General features: G+C 41.3%; 1 protein-coding gene and 1 long non-coding RNA gene across 2 annotated transcripts; one reads left to right on the forward strand and one right to left on the reverse strand.

The window, feature by feature from the left end:
- Positions 1 to 67: 67 nt before the first annotated feature.
- On the reverse strand, positions 68 to 6,820 carry LOC125515730 (ABC transporter B family member 4-like). The gene is made up of 11 exons (XM_048681236.1): positions 5,972 to 6,820; positions 5,833 to 5,887; positions 4,952 to 5,127; positions 4,384 to 4,605; positions 4,048 to 4,286; positions 2,567 to 3,092; positions 2,219 to 2,492; positions 1,483 to 2,116; positions 1,169 to 1,397; positions 795 to 1,061; positions 68 to 706 (listed from the first exon to the last, which is right to left on the reverse strand). The coding sequence occupies exons 1-11, from the start codon at positions 6,341 to 6,343 to the stop codon at positions 437 to 439; spliced, it is 3,264 nt and encodes a 1,087-aa protein (XP_048537193.1). The 5' UTR covers positions 6,344 to 6,820; the 3' UTR covers positions 68 to 436.
- LOC125515731 lies at positions 5,013 to 5,976 on the forward strand. The gene is made up of 3 exons (XR_007287105.1): positions 5,013 to 5,144; positions 5,626 to 5,724; positions 5,793 to 5,976. It is a non-coding gene; the product is annotated as an uncharacterized LOC125515731 (long non-coding RNA).
- Positions 6,821 to 15,521: the final 8,701 nt, after the last annotated feature.

The following is a 15,521-nucleotide window of genomic DNA, read 5'->3' on the forward strand; positions in this document are numbered from 1 at the left end:
GTTATGTTTGCACGGATTGTGTCGTTGAAAAGCACTGGCTCCTGGCCTACCAGCCCCATCTGGTCCCTTAACCAGCTAATTCTCAAGCTCTTAATTTCGACTCCATCTACTGAGATACTACCAGAATCAGGATCATAGAAACGCTCCAGTAAAGAAATTATTGTGGACTTTCCACTACCACTCTCTCCAACTAGTGCTATGGTCTGAAAAGGGAAGGAAAAGGTTTCAACATAGCATTTTTTTGTGGTTGTCAATCATCATATGTGAAATTAATCAGCTGAAAGCTTCTTATATATGATAACACTGTAACTAGATCATGCATCACCTATTTTAAGTATTATTCTTGGTTTTATGCTAAGAGGTGGCACATAAAGTTAGTTATCCGAATGAAAACAATTGGGCGCGACAATTAAACAAGACTACAAAAGATTGCAAATCATACCTTTCTGGAAGGAATGTGCAAAGTAAAGTCACTGAATATTTGGACGTCAGGGCGTGATGGGTACTTGAAACTGACATTACTGAATTCAATGTCGCCGGTGACATTTTCCAGCATCATGCCCTCATCGCTACTTGTATCGATTTTTGACTTCCGATCTAGAATACTGAAAACAGAAATGGCTGAAACTTTTGCTTTTGTCGCATTAGATGCCAATGCACTTGCGTTCGAAACCCCAAAAGTTGCAAAAAACAAGGCAAGGATAACCTGAAAAAAATCAATAAATTTGTGAACGATTATTAAAAGTTAATTCTCATATACAAATAGTTACTTGAAATGATTTAGCAATTCTTACTCTGAAAACATCTGCAAAAGTAGTTTTTCCCTGACGTACAAACTGCGCACCAACATAGAAGCATAGAGCAAACGTAAAATACAACACCAAGAATGAGAAACCAAAACCAAGCCCTCCAACGATTCCACTTTGAATTCCCTGTTTCCTTAAAGCTTCACATTTCTTATTATATGTTGTAACCACTCTTTTCTCTGCACAGAAAGATGCTATCGTTCTGATACTACCAACAGCGTCAGTTGCAACTTGACTTGCATCTTCATACATCTCCTGCACAATAATATTATGATCACATTATTGTGATAATTGATTCTAGGGTGTTAGGATTGTCACCCTGAAACAAACATGAAATAAATTTTAGAGTTGTTGTGTGTTACCTTAGCTTCTTCACCAAACCCCTTCAAGAACTTCGCTTGAGCATAGCCCTGTGCAATCAATAAAGGAATGACACAAGTGATAATCAGTGCAAGCCTCCAGTCCGCCATAAACGCTATGACAAAGCCAGCGATTAATGAAGCTGTAGACTGCACTATAAGGCCCAGGTTATCTCCTACTAAGCGCCGAACATTTAATGCGTCAACTGAGAGTCGTGTACCAAGTGCACCACTGTAAGTGATAAAGCAAAATCTTAGTATCTCTGTATATCTATGCACAAGAAGATAAAATAACTGAGATCATTTGAATATGGTACCTGGAATTTGAGGGATTATCAAACCAAGCAACTTCCTGATGCACAATATTTTGGAATGATAGAGTACGAACACGCTCTATAAGCTTGCCACCAGCAATTCCAAACAAAAGATATTCTGCTGTGATTGCAATGAAAGATGCAACCCCCAGAACTACAAATATCAATGCCCAAAAGCTAGAATCTTTTCGCAGCTTAACTGGTGGCTCGTAGAATGATTTTATGCTGCCAGACATTAGTAGGCCGTACAATGGCAAAATGACTCCATGCACTGATGCCGCTATAGCGCCGAGCAGAAGAAATGGTACCTCCGGCTTGTTAAGATAAAAAAGGCGTCCAACAGCTTCTTTCTGAAGGGTCTTCCCATCGGGAAGGTCCTCATTGTTCTGTTCACCTGTGATTGCATCCTCATGCAACTCAACTGATAGTCCTAATGTGTTCTTGAAGGAGTGTTTGTTGCTATTGCCAAAAGAAACATTAGTCATTGACCGTCTAACTGACAAACTAGTGCTTTTTGATAAGGAATTGGGCACTTCCGAATCCTGTATTTTACGTCTTTCATCACCACGAGTTTCTTGTAGCCTAATAAGCTGGGAGTAAGCTCCATTGGGATCATTTACCAATGCATGATGAGGACCTGCACATATAGGATATTTTTGTGTGGTGAATGAATCATCATAGGTTGACAATAAACATATCATAGAATGGGAAAATTAATGCATATTCAAGAGATTCTAACCTTGTTCGACTATTTTCCCTTGATGAACGACCGTGATGCAGTCAACATTCCTTACAGTGCTCAAACGATGAGCAACGACAAGTGTGGTTCTTTCTACCAATATCCTATTGATTGCCTCCTGAACTATCCTCTCAGATTCCACATCCAATGCACTTGTTGCTTCATCTAGCAAAAGGATTTTTGGATCTTTAAGGATGGCTCTCGCAATTGCAATTCTTTGCTTTTGTCCTCCAGAAAGTAGAGTGCCACGTTGGCCAACCAATGTATCGTAGCCCTGATATGAAATTAAAATGTTGTTAGCTTAAATTCCAATAAGTCATTTGAAGCATTCACTCTTTATTTACATACATTTGGTAACTTATCGATGAAATTTGCTGCATTTGCAAGCTCGGCTGATCTCTTGATCTCTTCAAGTGTTGCATTTTCTTTACCATAGATTATGTTATCTTTAATGGAGGTCATAAACAACAATGGTTCTTGGCTAACAAGGCCGATCTTCCCTCTTATCCAATCAAGACTCAGATTCTTGATGTTGACTCCATCTATCAAAACTTCGCCAGCCTGTGGATCATAGAATCTTTCAACAAGGCTGATAACAGTTGACTTGCCACTTCCACTCTCTCCAACTATGGCCATTGTTGTTCCACTGGCTACTTGTAATGATAATCCATCTAATATTAACTGCCCAGGTCTTGCAGGGTAGCGAAAGTACACATCCTTTAGCTCAACATCACCCTTGATATTTTCCAAGACCATGCCACTCATATCATCTGAATCTATTTCAGGTTTCCTCTCTATTGTTTCGAACAGTCTGTATGCTGCAGATTGACCTTCCGCAATTGCAGAAATTGATGGTGTTGCACTACCTAATGAACTGTTACAAAAATTTAAGCGCCAGGTTTACGACATTAACATAACATGTTTAATGGTCACCTTTTCTATTTCTTGTCATGAAGTACAGTTTAGGAACTACTAGTACTTCATATAGGTATGCTCTGCTGAGGTAACATAAGAAGATAGAGCAATGTAAATAGAATAATTAGCGTACTGCAGAGGGTTGCAAGCTGGTTATTCGATGAATTATATCCATCTACTGAAAATGTGAATCAACTAATAATCCATCTACTGATAGTGCTATATTCAATATATAAGCTTGTCATATTTATTGTTTGACAAAATGTTAATTTAATACTTCAAACATAATGGTTGCTATTTCAAGTAGCTTCGACAATATCTAGCGATTGCCGTTATAACTTCCACAGGATTCATGGCACCCTGCTGTGAGGGTGCAATAGTTGCAATTTACATCTGGTTCAAAATTGTGCTTCGTGTGGTCGATTGGGTTGATTTTTTTAGAGAATTTTTTTATATATAATCTGATCCCAAAAAGTAGAAATGTACCCCATTCTATTTTTCTTTTGAATTTATGGTAGATACTTTTTAGGATTATTGTTTGATTTCTTTTTCCCTCAAAGGGAAGGAGGCACCTTGAATCTCGTGGGCCATTTGTATTTATAACAAAATTATTAGCCTTGAGCTCATACCAATTGACATTATTTACCACTAAACATGAATTGTTAAGCAAATGTTAACTCTCTAAAGGTAATCTCTGAACACACCTTGAAAGGAACATCAAACTTCCATGGAAAGTTCCTAATATATGTATTCGCAAGTCATGCGTAAGAAAAAGGTTATTTAGAATTTTAAATTTTATTATGTAATGTTTTATATTTCCATTCATTCAAGACGTCCTTCGATAAATTGAGGATTATATACGGCAAATATTAAGATTTCAGGGTATTTGCAATGTTGAGGTTTCAGAAACTCACGTTGCGCCAGACATTACGGCAAACAAAACAGTGATGATCTTCCCTCCAGTGTATCCTTTGTCAATGATTAGCTTTCCACCATACCAGAACCCTAGACCATAGCTGCTAAATATGATGCAGAAGACAGAGCCCATGCCAAAACCATTGACAAGGCCTTCCTCAACAGTAGTCTTGTAGGCTTTCTTTATGAATTTATTATACATTTCTATAGCTTTCTTCTCTCCATTGAAGGATATAACCTGATTACACGAGGGTTGCTAAATTAATGTTTGCTATCATTTGTATTAGTTGAGATAATTGATATAATTTCGAATGACTAATATAATTTGAACTCACTGTTCGTATAGATCCAATTGTCTGTTCAACTGTGTCTGCAGCATCACTATACGATGTTAGTCGCTTGCTAGAAACCCGGGTTAGCAGCTGTGTAGACACTGCACCAGCGAGAGCAACTAATGGTAGTGACGTTAGCATGACAAGAGTCAGGAGCCAGCCTTTTGTGAATGCTATGATAAAACCCCCAAAGAAGGCAGATATGGCTTGTACAAGCTTCCCTCCCTGTAAATCAGAATGCAGGAATGTCAGCACTTGTAGCACTGGATGGGCTGCATAGAATGTATGAAGTATGAAATACACTTAGGTGAGTAACACAAAAGCTTATGCAGTAGCAATAGAAATATTGATGCTTGTCATTGACTTGCACCTGCAGATCTGCGCACACTTGCAGTGTGATGAAAAATACTATGTTTCCTTATTTAGTACTCCCTCCGTCCCAAAATTATTGTCTTAGATTTATCTAGATACGGATGTACCTAATACTAAAATGTGACTTGATACATCCGTATTTAGACAAATCTAAGACAAGAATTTTAGGACGGGGGGAGTACTACAGAGGAAGTATTACCTTCTCACCAAGAGCATCTTGAATTATGACCGTATCGCTAGACATTCTAGAAACTGCTTCACCAGTTGTCATTTCTGTGTCGAAGAATGCAATATCTTGCCTCAGAACTGATTTCAGGTACAAAGAACGGATGCGGGCTGACTGCCTTTCTCCTGACGTTGTCCAGCATGACATCTCTGGAAGATAATGAAGGGTGAGCCTTTTATAGTGGGGTAACTTCTTTGCCATTAGCATAAATTTAACCAGACATATTCAGTTTTTAGGAATGCAGTTGGTACTTCTCATGGAATGGATACATGATAATTGATAACGAATTGACGATTGCATTCCTCACCCAAGCAAGAACAAATTTGTGTCTCCTACACTGTTTTTTTTTCTTGATCATGCACCAAAGTGTGTATCATTTTGTCTTAAAAAGATGACACCGAGAAGGAGGTGGAAACAACAAAGCTCACCCAATATCTGACTAAACGTCTGACCGCAAACGTGGTGCACATCACTGTTTCGTTTCATTGCTCACTGCTTGTGAATTTTGTATCTTTGAACTGCAGTTGAGTTTGATATGAAAATTTACAAGTTTATAGAGTACTCTTCCGATGGAGTTTTGAGTTTTCGCGGAGAAGCTGGTTTCCATCTGATATTAAATAACCTTGTTAATTATTCTCTGCATTTAGGTATAGTTGTTAGCGATGATGCAGAGACCGAGGGTTAAACTTCCTCTTCGAAAAGGAAAAAGAAAAACAATCCTCTGTGGTTAAGTCTAATTGAGAGTGGTATGTACTGAATGTATTACTATCTTTTCCTGTGTACTATTGCTTGACATCTAAATTTTCAATGACAGGAAACATGTATTCCAAGAATAGAATGGGAGCTGCACTTACGAAGAAAGGAAGCAACTGCTATCCCAATGCCCAGATATACGAAGTTGAGAACAACCTGGAGATCAAAAGAACATTCTCGGTTAACTCGTCTAGCCAATCTTCAGGTTAAGTGATCTGATCACCGTAAGCTGGGGCGCACCTTGGTGACAGCGGGGAGGACGGTGCTGGTGGTGCTCTCGCCGAAGGAGTTGATGGCGTCTCCAAAGACGACCAGCATGAGGGACCCCGCCACGCCGTTGCCCACCGCCCCCAGCGAGCCGACCACCATGAGCAGCACGTCGAGACTGTCGGCGTACCTGAGCATGCCGAGCAACGACACCTTCTTCACCGGTTTGTCATCTTTTCGTTGCTCTCCGCCGTGGCGTGCTCCTTCTCCACTACGAGCTTCTGCTGTCGCGTTCATTTCCTGGCAGCTACTGGTTGCGTTGCTGGTGTGCTCGACGAACCCAGCCTGCACTGTGCCGTGTGGTTCCCTGTCCCCGGGGCTGGAGGAGGCACTGTATATACGCATTTCGCCGGTCGCCCAGAGCCCAAGACGGGGTGTTTTGACTGTTCTTGGGCTGATTGGGTGCTCCGAAGCAGAGGAAGGGACCGGGAAAGTTTGCAATGGAAAAGTACTTTTTTGCCCACGGATTTATCAACTTTTTTTTGTGTGGATTTGCACGAGATTTATCGTTGGCATGTGGTGATTTGCTGCGCCAATTCAAGATTCACAGCCTACTTTTGTTCGCTGCGCCAGCGACTCAGCGTAGTCACTAGTTGGTCAAATGGACTGACCAGTATTGTAACCTGAGGTGAGCTAAGATGGTCTCCGGTGCGGTGGTCAGTGGTCACCGCTACTTGTTTATTTTTTTAAGTTGACCAAATGCTTGTTTCTAGAAAGGAAAAAAAGGTGTGGACATATCGTAAGCTGGTACGGCCACGGAATGTGGATATAAACATGGAATCCTCTATTCCTAAACCTACTATCTATTTTTTTTCTATCCATGTAGCAATGTCACATCAACAAATCATGCATGTTAGCCATAATTTTCTTTTTCACTAATCTATCCATGCAATCATGCCACATCAACAAGTCATGCATGTCAGTTATGTTTTTCCATTAATTTTTGGATTTTGATAACCAATGAATGTCAGATTTTTTTATTATGTCGGAACGAATATTTTTTATGGCAAATTATGTTATCTTGAGGATAGCAATTTCTTTTAGCAAGAGTGGAAAATCCGCCATGTTCAGTTTTTTGTCAGGTTTTGCTGTGCTTGCTAACTGAAATTGTCACCCTCGATATAAACTGCCCTATGAAAACATTTGCTTTGCCATGCTCATGATCAAAAGGCTAACATCATTTTTTTTAACATTTAAGTAATTTTTTTGTGTTGTCATGCATGGATAGTATATGTGTTGGACTCTTGGATCATTTCATGGTTCAATCTTTTCATCCACTTCCGCTCAGCTGCAACTTCACCGTCACTAGGGAATATGTCACTTGGGATGATGGCGCCTCTATAGCTTCGCCTCTTGCAGCCAAGCATGCCGGAGAACGAGGTCAACCCGATTTGAAGGAAAGGTTGGCTAAAGTCTGCAATCAACCAGGTTGCGGACGCCATTAATTGCACAACGTTGAAGGCCTCTGATGATGAGGTCGAACCCGATCAGCGAGCTCCTTCTCTCTATTTCTCTTCTAATCCTCCATGTCCACGACGGCCTTCGAATCCAAGGACAAGCAATGGGGCCTGGTACATCCATTTTGCATCATATTTCTTTAGTATAATTTGCTCATTTTTATAGATGATTTCTGCATTATCACACCGATCATATACCTTTTTTCCTCTTATATTGCATATTGTACCGGAGGAGGGGAGATGTCGGAAAAGCTATAGAAAAGCACCAAAACAGGAACAATGAAGAATTTATTTATTTTGAAGACCAAAAAAATACTAGAGAAGTTTTTTTTAGACAAAAGAATACTAGAGAAGTTTTCATGCGGGAAGAGAGCCAGGGGCTGAGCCCACTTGGGGAGATCCCTGTGGGGCCCATGCGGCCCCACCACATGGCCAGCCCTTGGGCCATGCCAATAGGGTGTGTGGGGCCCATAGGGCACCTCTCGGCTACCTCCCGGGACCCCTGGTTCTATATTACCCCGAAACCCCTAATTACATACGAGGAGAGCACTTTTCACCTTCCGCAAACGAATTCCATCCCTCTGAGTAGGGGAATTCGAAGCCATCATCATTACCAACACTCTATTCATCATTGTAATGATCATCACCATCACCATATACATCAACGCCATCACCTCCATCTACCCCAATTTTTCAATGAGGTAAATACACATGTGGTGCTTAAACTTGTCAATGATGTTCACTTTAGTATCTGAACTTGAAAAATACACCAAACTGATCATAAAACTTGGCATGAGTGTGCGAATACAGTGCTAATCCCATTAGTAGACATAAAATATGATGACGTGGCACTTTGGTTAGCACGCCAGCATGACGTGGGACTCGCTGAATAAGATGGTCATCATCATTACCAACACTCTATTCATCATTGTGATGATCATCACCATCATCATATACATCAACACCATCACCTCCATCTACCCCAATTTTTCAATGAGGTAAATACACATATGGTGCTTAAACTTGTCAACGATGTTCACTTTAGTATCTGAACTTGAAAAATACACCAAACTGATCATAAAACTTGGCACGAGTGTGCGAATATAGTGCTAATCCCATTAGTAGACATAAAATATGATGACGTGGCACTTTGGTTAGCACGCCAGCATGACGTGGGACTTGCTGAATAAGATGGCATGCATATCATATCTCTCTATGACCCATGGGTCCCACCTACAATACAATGGGAAAAATCTCTCTATGACCCATGGGTCCTACCTACAATACAATGGGAAAATTGTGCCATTAAGAAATGGTGGGCGCTGGGAGTCTAACAGGCGACCACGCGCTAGCGAGCACATAGTGCAAGCCAATAGGCCATTCGTTTTGTAGAGGATGCTAGGGATAACAGTCCCTACTGTTAGGTAAAAACACGTTCGTGGGTTTTAATGGGCAACAGTCAGTGCAGCCCATTTTACGCATGTTAGTTTTTTTTTAGAAATTTGTAAGAAGTTTCTAAATTATAATCACAATAGTAAAACACATTTCAAATATTATACTTACAAATAAAATTAAATATTAAAAAATCATGTAATTTTGAAAAAGATTCGGTTATCTACATGTGAATTAAATTTAATGCTTTTAGCAAATAAAAAATTTAAATTGTTTAGTAAATGCAAAAACAATTATAAAAATAGTTATTTGTTTAGTAAATTTTCAAAAGAATTAGTATACACTCTTGGCTTATGCATAAATTACACAAAATTATTAATATAATTTTTATTAATATTCACATGTGTATAACTTTCATTGTGTCATATATTTGTAATTTTATATAATTCAAATATAGTCGGTAGTGATTTTTTGCATATTTATGAATATTTGATATTATTAAAACATTCTTAAACAATATACTTATTAAACATAAAATTGTGCATGTAATTATTCGAACGTTTGTGTAACCAAAATAATATTTATGAACTGTAATTTAGAAAATACTAGTTGAATGCCCGTGCGTTGCCACGGACCCACAGAATACGAAGTATCATGTGAAAAGATTACTCACTACAGGAATCAGCTACTTTGCCATCTGCCACGGCAGACGGCAAAGGCATGGATGGCTGACGGCAAAGGTCTTTGCCGTCTGCCGCGGACGGCAAAAGGGGACGGCAAAGTAAGGTTCGGCAAAGAGCTACTTTGCCGTCTGCTTCGGGCGGCTGACGGCAAAGGGGTCTTTGCCATCAGCAGCGGACGGCAAAGAGTGCAGACGGCAATAAATGCGCTGTTACTCCGTTAGGTGGTTAACGGCAGGCCTTTGCCGTCCGCCGCTGACGGCAAACTTTGGAAGGCCTTTGCCGTCCGCCGAATGATGTCAGCCGACGTCACTACACGGCAGGCCTTTGCCGTCCGCCACTGTAGGCAAAGTTTTTACTCTTTGTCGTCCGCCGCCGACGGCAAAGCCTTTGCTGTCAGCCACTGTAGGCAAACTGAGCAAATTGGTCAGCCTCCCAGGAAGCACAGTTGCCTGCCACGTGGCTTCTTTGCCGTTGGCTGCTGATGGCAAAGAGCCCTTTGCCGTCGGTGGCAGACGGCAAAGAGCCTACATATTGTCTCTTTTTTCTGTTTTTTTAATCCAACAATTTTCACAGCAAATATATATGACATATATAGATATATTTAACAGCAAACATATCACATATCCAGCACATAATTCCATATACATATTACATAGCAAAGTTTCATCAACACAGCAAGTTCCATCAAGTTCCATCCATACACATTGTTCCATATACATATTACATAGCAAAGTTTCATCAACATAGCAAGTTCTTGTTGGGGAACGTAGCATAAATTCAAAATTTTCCTACGTGTCACCAAGATCTATCTATGGAGTCATCTAGCAACGAGGGAGGAGTGGATCTACATACCCTTGTAGATCGCGCAAGGAAGCGTTCAAGAGAACGGGGTTGATGGAGTCGTACTCGTCGTGATCCAAATCACCGATGATCCTAGCGCCGAACGGACGGCACCTCCGCGTTCAACACATGTACGGAGCAGCGACGTCTCCTCCTTCTTGATCCAGCAAGGGGAAAGGAGAGGTTGATGGAGATCCAGCAGCACGACGGCGTGGTGGTGGAAGTAGCGGGATTCCAACAGGGCTTCGCCAAGCGCTGCGGGAGGAGGGAGATGTGTCATGGGAGGGAGAGGGAGGCGCCAGGGCTTAGGTGCGGCTGCCCTCCCTTCCCCCCACTATATATAGGGCCAAGGGAGAGGGGGGAGGCGCAGCCTTGGCCCTTCCTCCAAGGAAGGGTGCGGCCAGGGAGGAGTCCATCCTCCCCAAGGCACCTAGGAGGTGCCTTCCCCCTTTAGGACTCTTCCTTTCCCTTATCTCTTGGCGCATGGGCCTCTTGGGGCTGGTGCCCTTGGCCCATATAGGCCAAGGCGCACACCCCTACAGCCCATGTGGCCCCCCGGGGCAGGTGGACCCCCTTGGTGGACCCCCGGACCCCTTTCGGCACTCCTGGTACAATACCGATAATGCGTGAAACTTTTCCGGTGACCAAAACAAGACTTCCCATATATAAATCTTTACCTCCGGATCATTCCAGAACTCCTCGTGACGTCCGGGATCTCATCCGGGACTCCGAAAAACTTTCGGGTTACCGCATACTAATATCTCTATAACCCTAGCGTCACCGAACCTTAAGTGTGTAGACCCTACGGGTTCGGGAGACATGCAGACATGACCGAGATGACTCTCCGGTCAATAACCAATAGCGGGCTCTGGATACCCATGTTGGCTCCCACATGTTCCACGATGATCTCATCGGATGAACCACGATGTCAAGGACTTAATCAATCCCGTATACAATTCCCTTTGTCTAGCGGTACGATACTTGCCCGAGATTCGATTGTCGGTATCCCGATACCTTGTTCAATCTCGTTAACGGCAAGTCTCTTTACTCGTTTCGTAACACATCATCCCGTGATCAACTCCTTGATCACATTGTGCACATTATGATGACGTCCTACCGAGTGGGCCCAGAGATACCTCTCCGTTTACACGGAGTGACAAATCCCAGTCTCGATTCGTGCCAACCCAACAGACACTTTCCGGAGATACCTGTAGTGCACCTTTATAGTCACCCAGTTACGTTGTGACGTTTGGTACAGCCAAAGCACTCCTACGGTATCCGGGAGTTGCACAATCTCATGGTCTAAGGAAATGATACTTGACATTAGAAAAGCTTTAGCATACGAACTACATGATCTTGTGCTAGGCTTAGGATTGGGTCTTGTCCATCACATCATTCTCCCTAATGATGTGATCCCGTTTATCAATGACATCCAATGTCCATGGTCAGGAAACCGTAACCATCTATTGATCAACGAGCTAGTCAACTAGAGGCTTACTAGGGACATGGTGTTGTCTATGTATCCACACATGTATCTGAGTTTCCTATCAATACAATTCTAGCATGGATAATAAACGATTATCATGAACAAGGAAATATAATAATAACTAATTTATTATTGCCTCTAGGGCATATTTCCAACAGTCTCCCACTTGCACTAGAGTCAATAATCCAGTTCACATCGATATGTGATTAACACTCAAGGTCACATCCCCATGTGACTAACACCCAAAGAGTTTACTAGAGTCAATAATCTAGTTCACATTACCATGTGATTAACACTCGATGAGTTCTGGGTTTGATCATGTTATGCTTGTGAGAGATGTTATAGTCAACGGGTCTGAATCTTTCAGATCCGTGTGTGCTTTACAAATCTCTATGTCATCTTGTAGATGCAACTACTACGCTACATTTGGAGCTATTCCAAATAACTGTTCTACTATACGAATCCAGTTTACTACTCAGAATAATCTGGATTAGTGTCAAAGTTTGCATCGGCGTAACCCTTTACGACGAACTCTTTTACCACCTCCATAATCGAGAAAATTCCTTAGTCCACTAGTTACTAAGGATAACTTTGACCGCTGTCCTGTGATCCATTCTTAGATCACTCTTGTACCCCTCGACTGACTCATGGCAAGGCACATTTCAGGTGCGGTACACAGCATAGCATACTGTAGAGCCTATGTCTTAAGCATAGGGGACGACCTTCGTCCTTTCTCTCTATTCTGCCGTGGTCGAGCTTTAAGTCTTAACTTCATACCTTACAACTCAGGCAAGAACTCCTTCTTTGACTGATCCATCTTGAACACCTTCAAGATCATGTCAAGGTATGTGCTCATTTGAAAGTACCATTAAGCGTTTTGATCTACCCTTATAGATCTTGATGCTCAATGTTCAAGTAGCTTAATCCAGGCTTTGCATTGAAAAACACTTTCCAAATAACCCTATATGCTTTCCAGAAATTCTACGTCATTTCTGATCAACAATATGTCAACAACATATATTCATCAGAAATTCTATAGTGCTCCCACTCACTTCTTTGGAAATACAAGTTTCTCATAAACTTTGTATACACCCAAAATATTTGATCATCTCATCAAAGCATACATTCCAACTCCGAGATGCTTACTCCAGTCCTCAGAAGGATTGCTGGAGCTTTGCATACTTATTAGCATCTTTCAGGATTGACAAAACCTTCCGGTTGTATCACATACAACATTTCCTCAAGAAAATCGTCGAGGAAACAATGTTTTGACATCCTATCTGCAAGATTTCATAAATAATGCAGTAATCGCTAATATAATTCCAACAGACTTTTAGCATCGCTACGAGTGAGAAAGTCTCATCATAGTCAACTCCTTGAACTTGTCGGAAAACATCTTAACGACAAGTCGAGCTTTCTTAATTGTGACATTTACCATCATTGTCCGTCTTCCTTTTAAAATCCATATGTACCTAACAGCCTTATGACCATCAAGTAGTTCTTCCAAAGTCTACACTTTGTTTTCATACATGGATCCTCTCTCGGATTATATGGCCTCGAGCCATTTTGGAATCCAGGCCCACCACCGCTTCTCCATAGCTCGTAGGTTCATTGTTGTCTAGCAACATGACTTCCAAGACAGGATTACGTACCACTCTGAAGTAGCACGCATCCTTGTCATCCGACGAGGTTTGGTAGTGACTTGATCTGAAGTTTCATGATCACTATCACAAGCTTCCACTTCAATTGGTGTAGGTGCCACAGGAACAACTTCCTGTGCCCTGCCACACACTAGTTGAAGAGACGGTTTAATAACCTCATCAAGTCTCCACCATCCTCCCACTCAATTCTTTCGAGAGAAACTTTTCCTCGAGAAAGGACCCGATTCTAGAAACAATCCCTTATTGCTTTCGGATCTGAGACAGGAGGTATACCCAACTGTTTTGGGTGTCCTATGAAGATGCATTTATCCACTTTGGGTTCGAGCTTATCAGCCTGAAACTTTTTCACATAAGCGTCGCAGCCCCAACCTTTTAAGAAATGACAGCTTAGGTTTCTCTAAACCATAGTTCATACGGTGTCATCTCATCGGAATTACGTGGTGTCACTTTTAAAGTGAATGTGGTTGTCTCTAATGCCTAACCCATAAACTATTGTGGTAATTCGATAAGAGACATCATGGTATGCATCATATCCAATAGGGTGCAGTTATGATGTTCGGACACACCATCACGCTACGGTGTTCCAGGCTGTATTAGTTGTGAAACAATTTCCACAATGTCTTAATTATGTGCCAAACTCGTAATTCAGATATTCATCTCTATGATCATATCATAGATCTTTTATCCTCTTGTCACGACGATCTTTCAACTTCACCCTGAAATTACTTGAACCTTTCAATAATTCAGACTCGTGATTCATCAAGTAAATATACTCAACATCTACTCATATCATCTGTGAAGTAAGAACATAACGATATCCACTACACGCCTCAGCACTCATTGGACTGCACACATCAAAATGTATTACTTCCAACAAGTTGCTTTCTAGTTCCATTTTACTGAAAACGAGGCTTTCAGTCATCTTGCCCATGTGGTATGATTTGCATGTCTCAAGTGATTCAAAATCAAGTGAGTCCAAACGATCCATCTGTATAGAGTTTCTTCATGCATATCTACCAACAAACATGGTTCGCATGTCTCAATCCTTTCAAAAATGAGTGAGTCCAAAGATCCATCAACATGGAGCTTCTTCATGCGTTTTATACCGATATGACTTAAGTGGCAGTGCCACAAGTAGGTGGTACTATCATTACTATCTTATATCTTTTGGCATGAACATGTGTATCGCTATGATCGAGATTCAATGAACCATTCATTTTAGGTGCAAGACCATTGAAGGTATTATTCAAATAAACAGAGTAACCGTTATTCTCCTTAAATGAATAATCGTATTGCGATAGACATAATCCAATCATGTCTATGCTCAACACAAACACCAATCTCGATGGTAGAGGGAGCGTGCGATGCTTGATCATATCAACATTGGAAACACTTCCAACACATATCGTCAGCTCACCTTTAGCTAGTCTCCGTTTATTCCGTAGCTTTTATTTCGAGTTACTAACACTTAGCAACCGAACCGGTATCTAATACCCTGGTTCTACTAGGAGTACTAGTAAAGTACACATTATAATGCACATCCAATATACTTTTGTCGACCTTGCCAGGCTTCTCATCTACCAAGTATCTAGGGTGGTTCTGCTTCAGTGACTGTTCCCCTTATTACAGAAGCACTTAGTCTCGGGCTTGGGTTCAACTTTGGGTTTCTTCACTAGAGCAGCAGCTGAATTGCCGTTTCATGAAGTATCCCTTCGTGCCCTTGCCCTTCTTGAAACTAGTGGTTTCACCAACCATCAACAATTGATGCTCCTTCTTGATTTCTACTTTTGTGGTGTCAAACATCGCGAATATCTCAAGGATCATCATATATGTCCCTGATATATTATAGTTCATCACGAAGCTCTAGCAGCTTGGTGGTAATGACTTCGGAGAAACATCACTTTCTCATCTGGAAGATCAACTCCCACTCGATTCAAATGATTGTTGTACTCAGACAATCTGAGCACAAGCTCAACAATTGAGCTTTTCTCCCTTAGTTTGCAG

This window comes from Triticum urartu, chromosome 6 (assembly GCF_003073215.2).
Source record: "Triticum urartu cultivar G1812 chromosome 6, Tu2.1, whole genome shotgun sequence".
Taxonomy (NCBI): domain Eukaryota; kingdom Viridiplantae; phylum Streptophyta; class Magnoliopsida; order Poales; family Poaceae; genus Triticum; species Triticum urartu.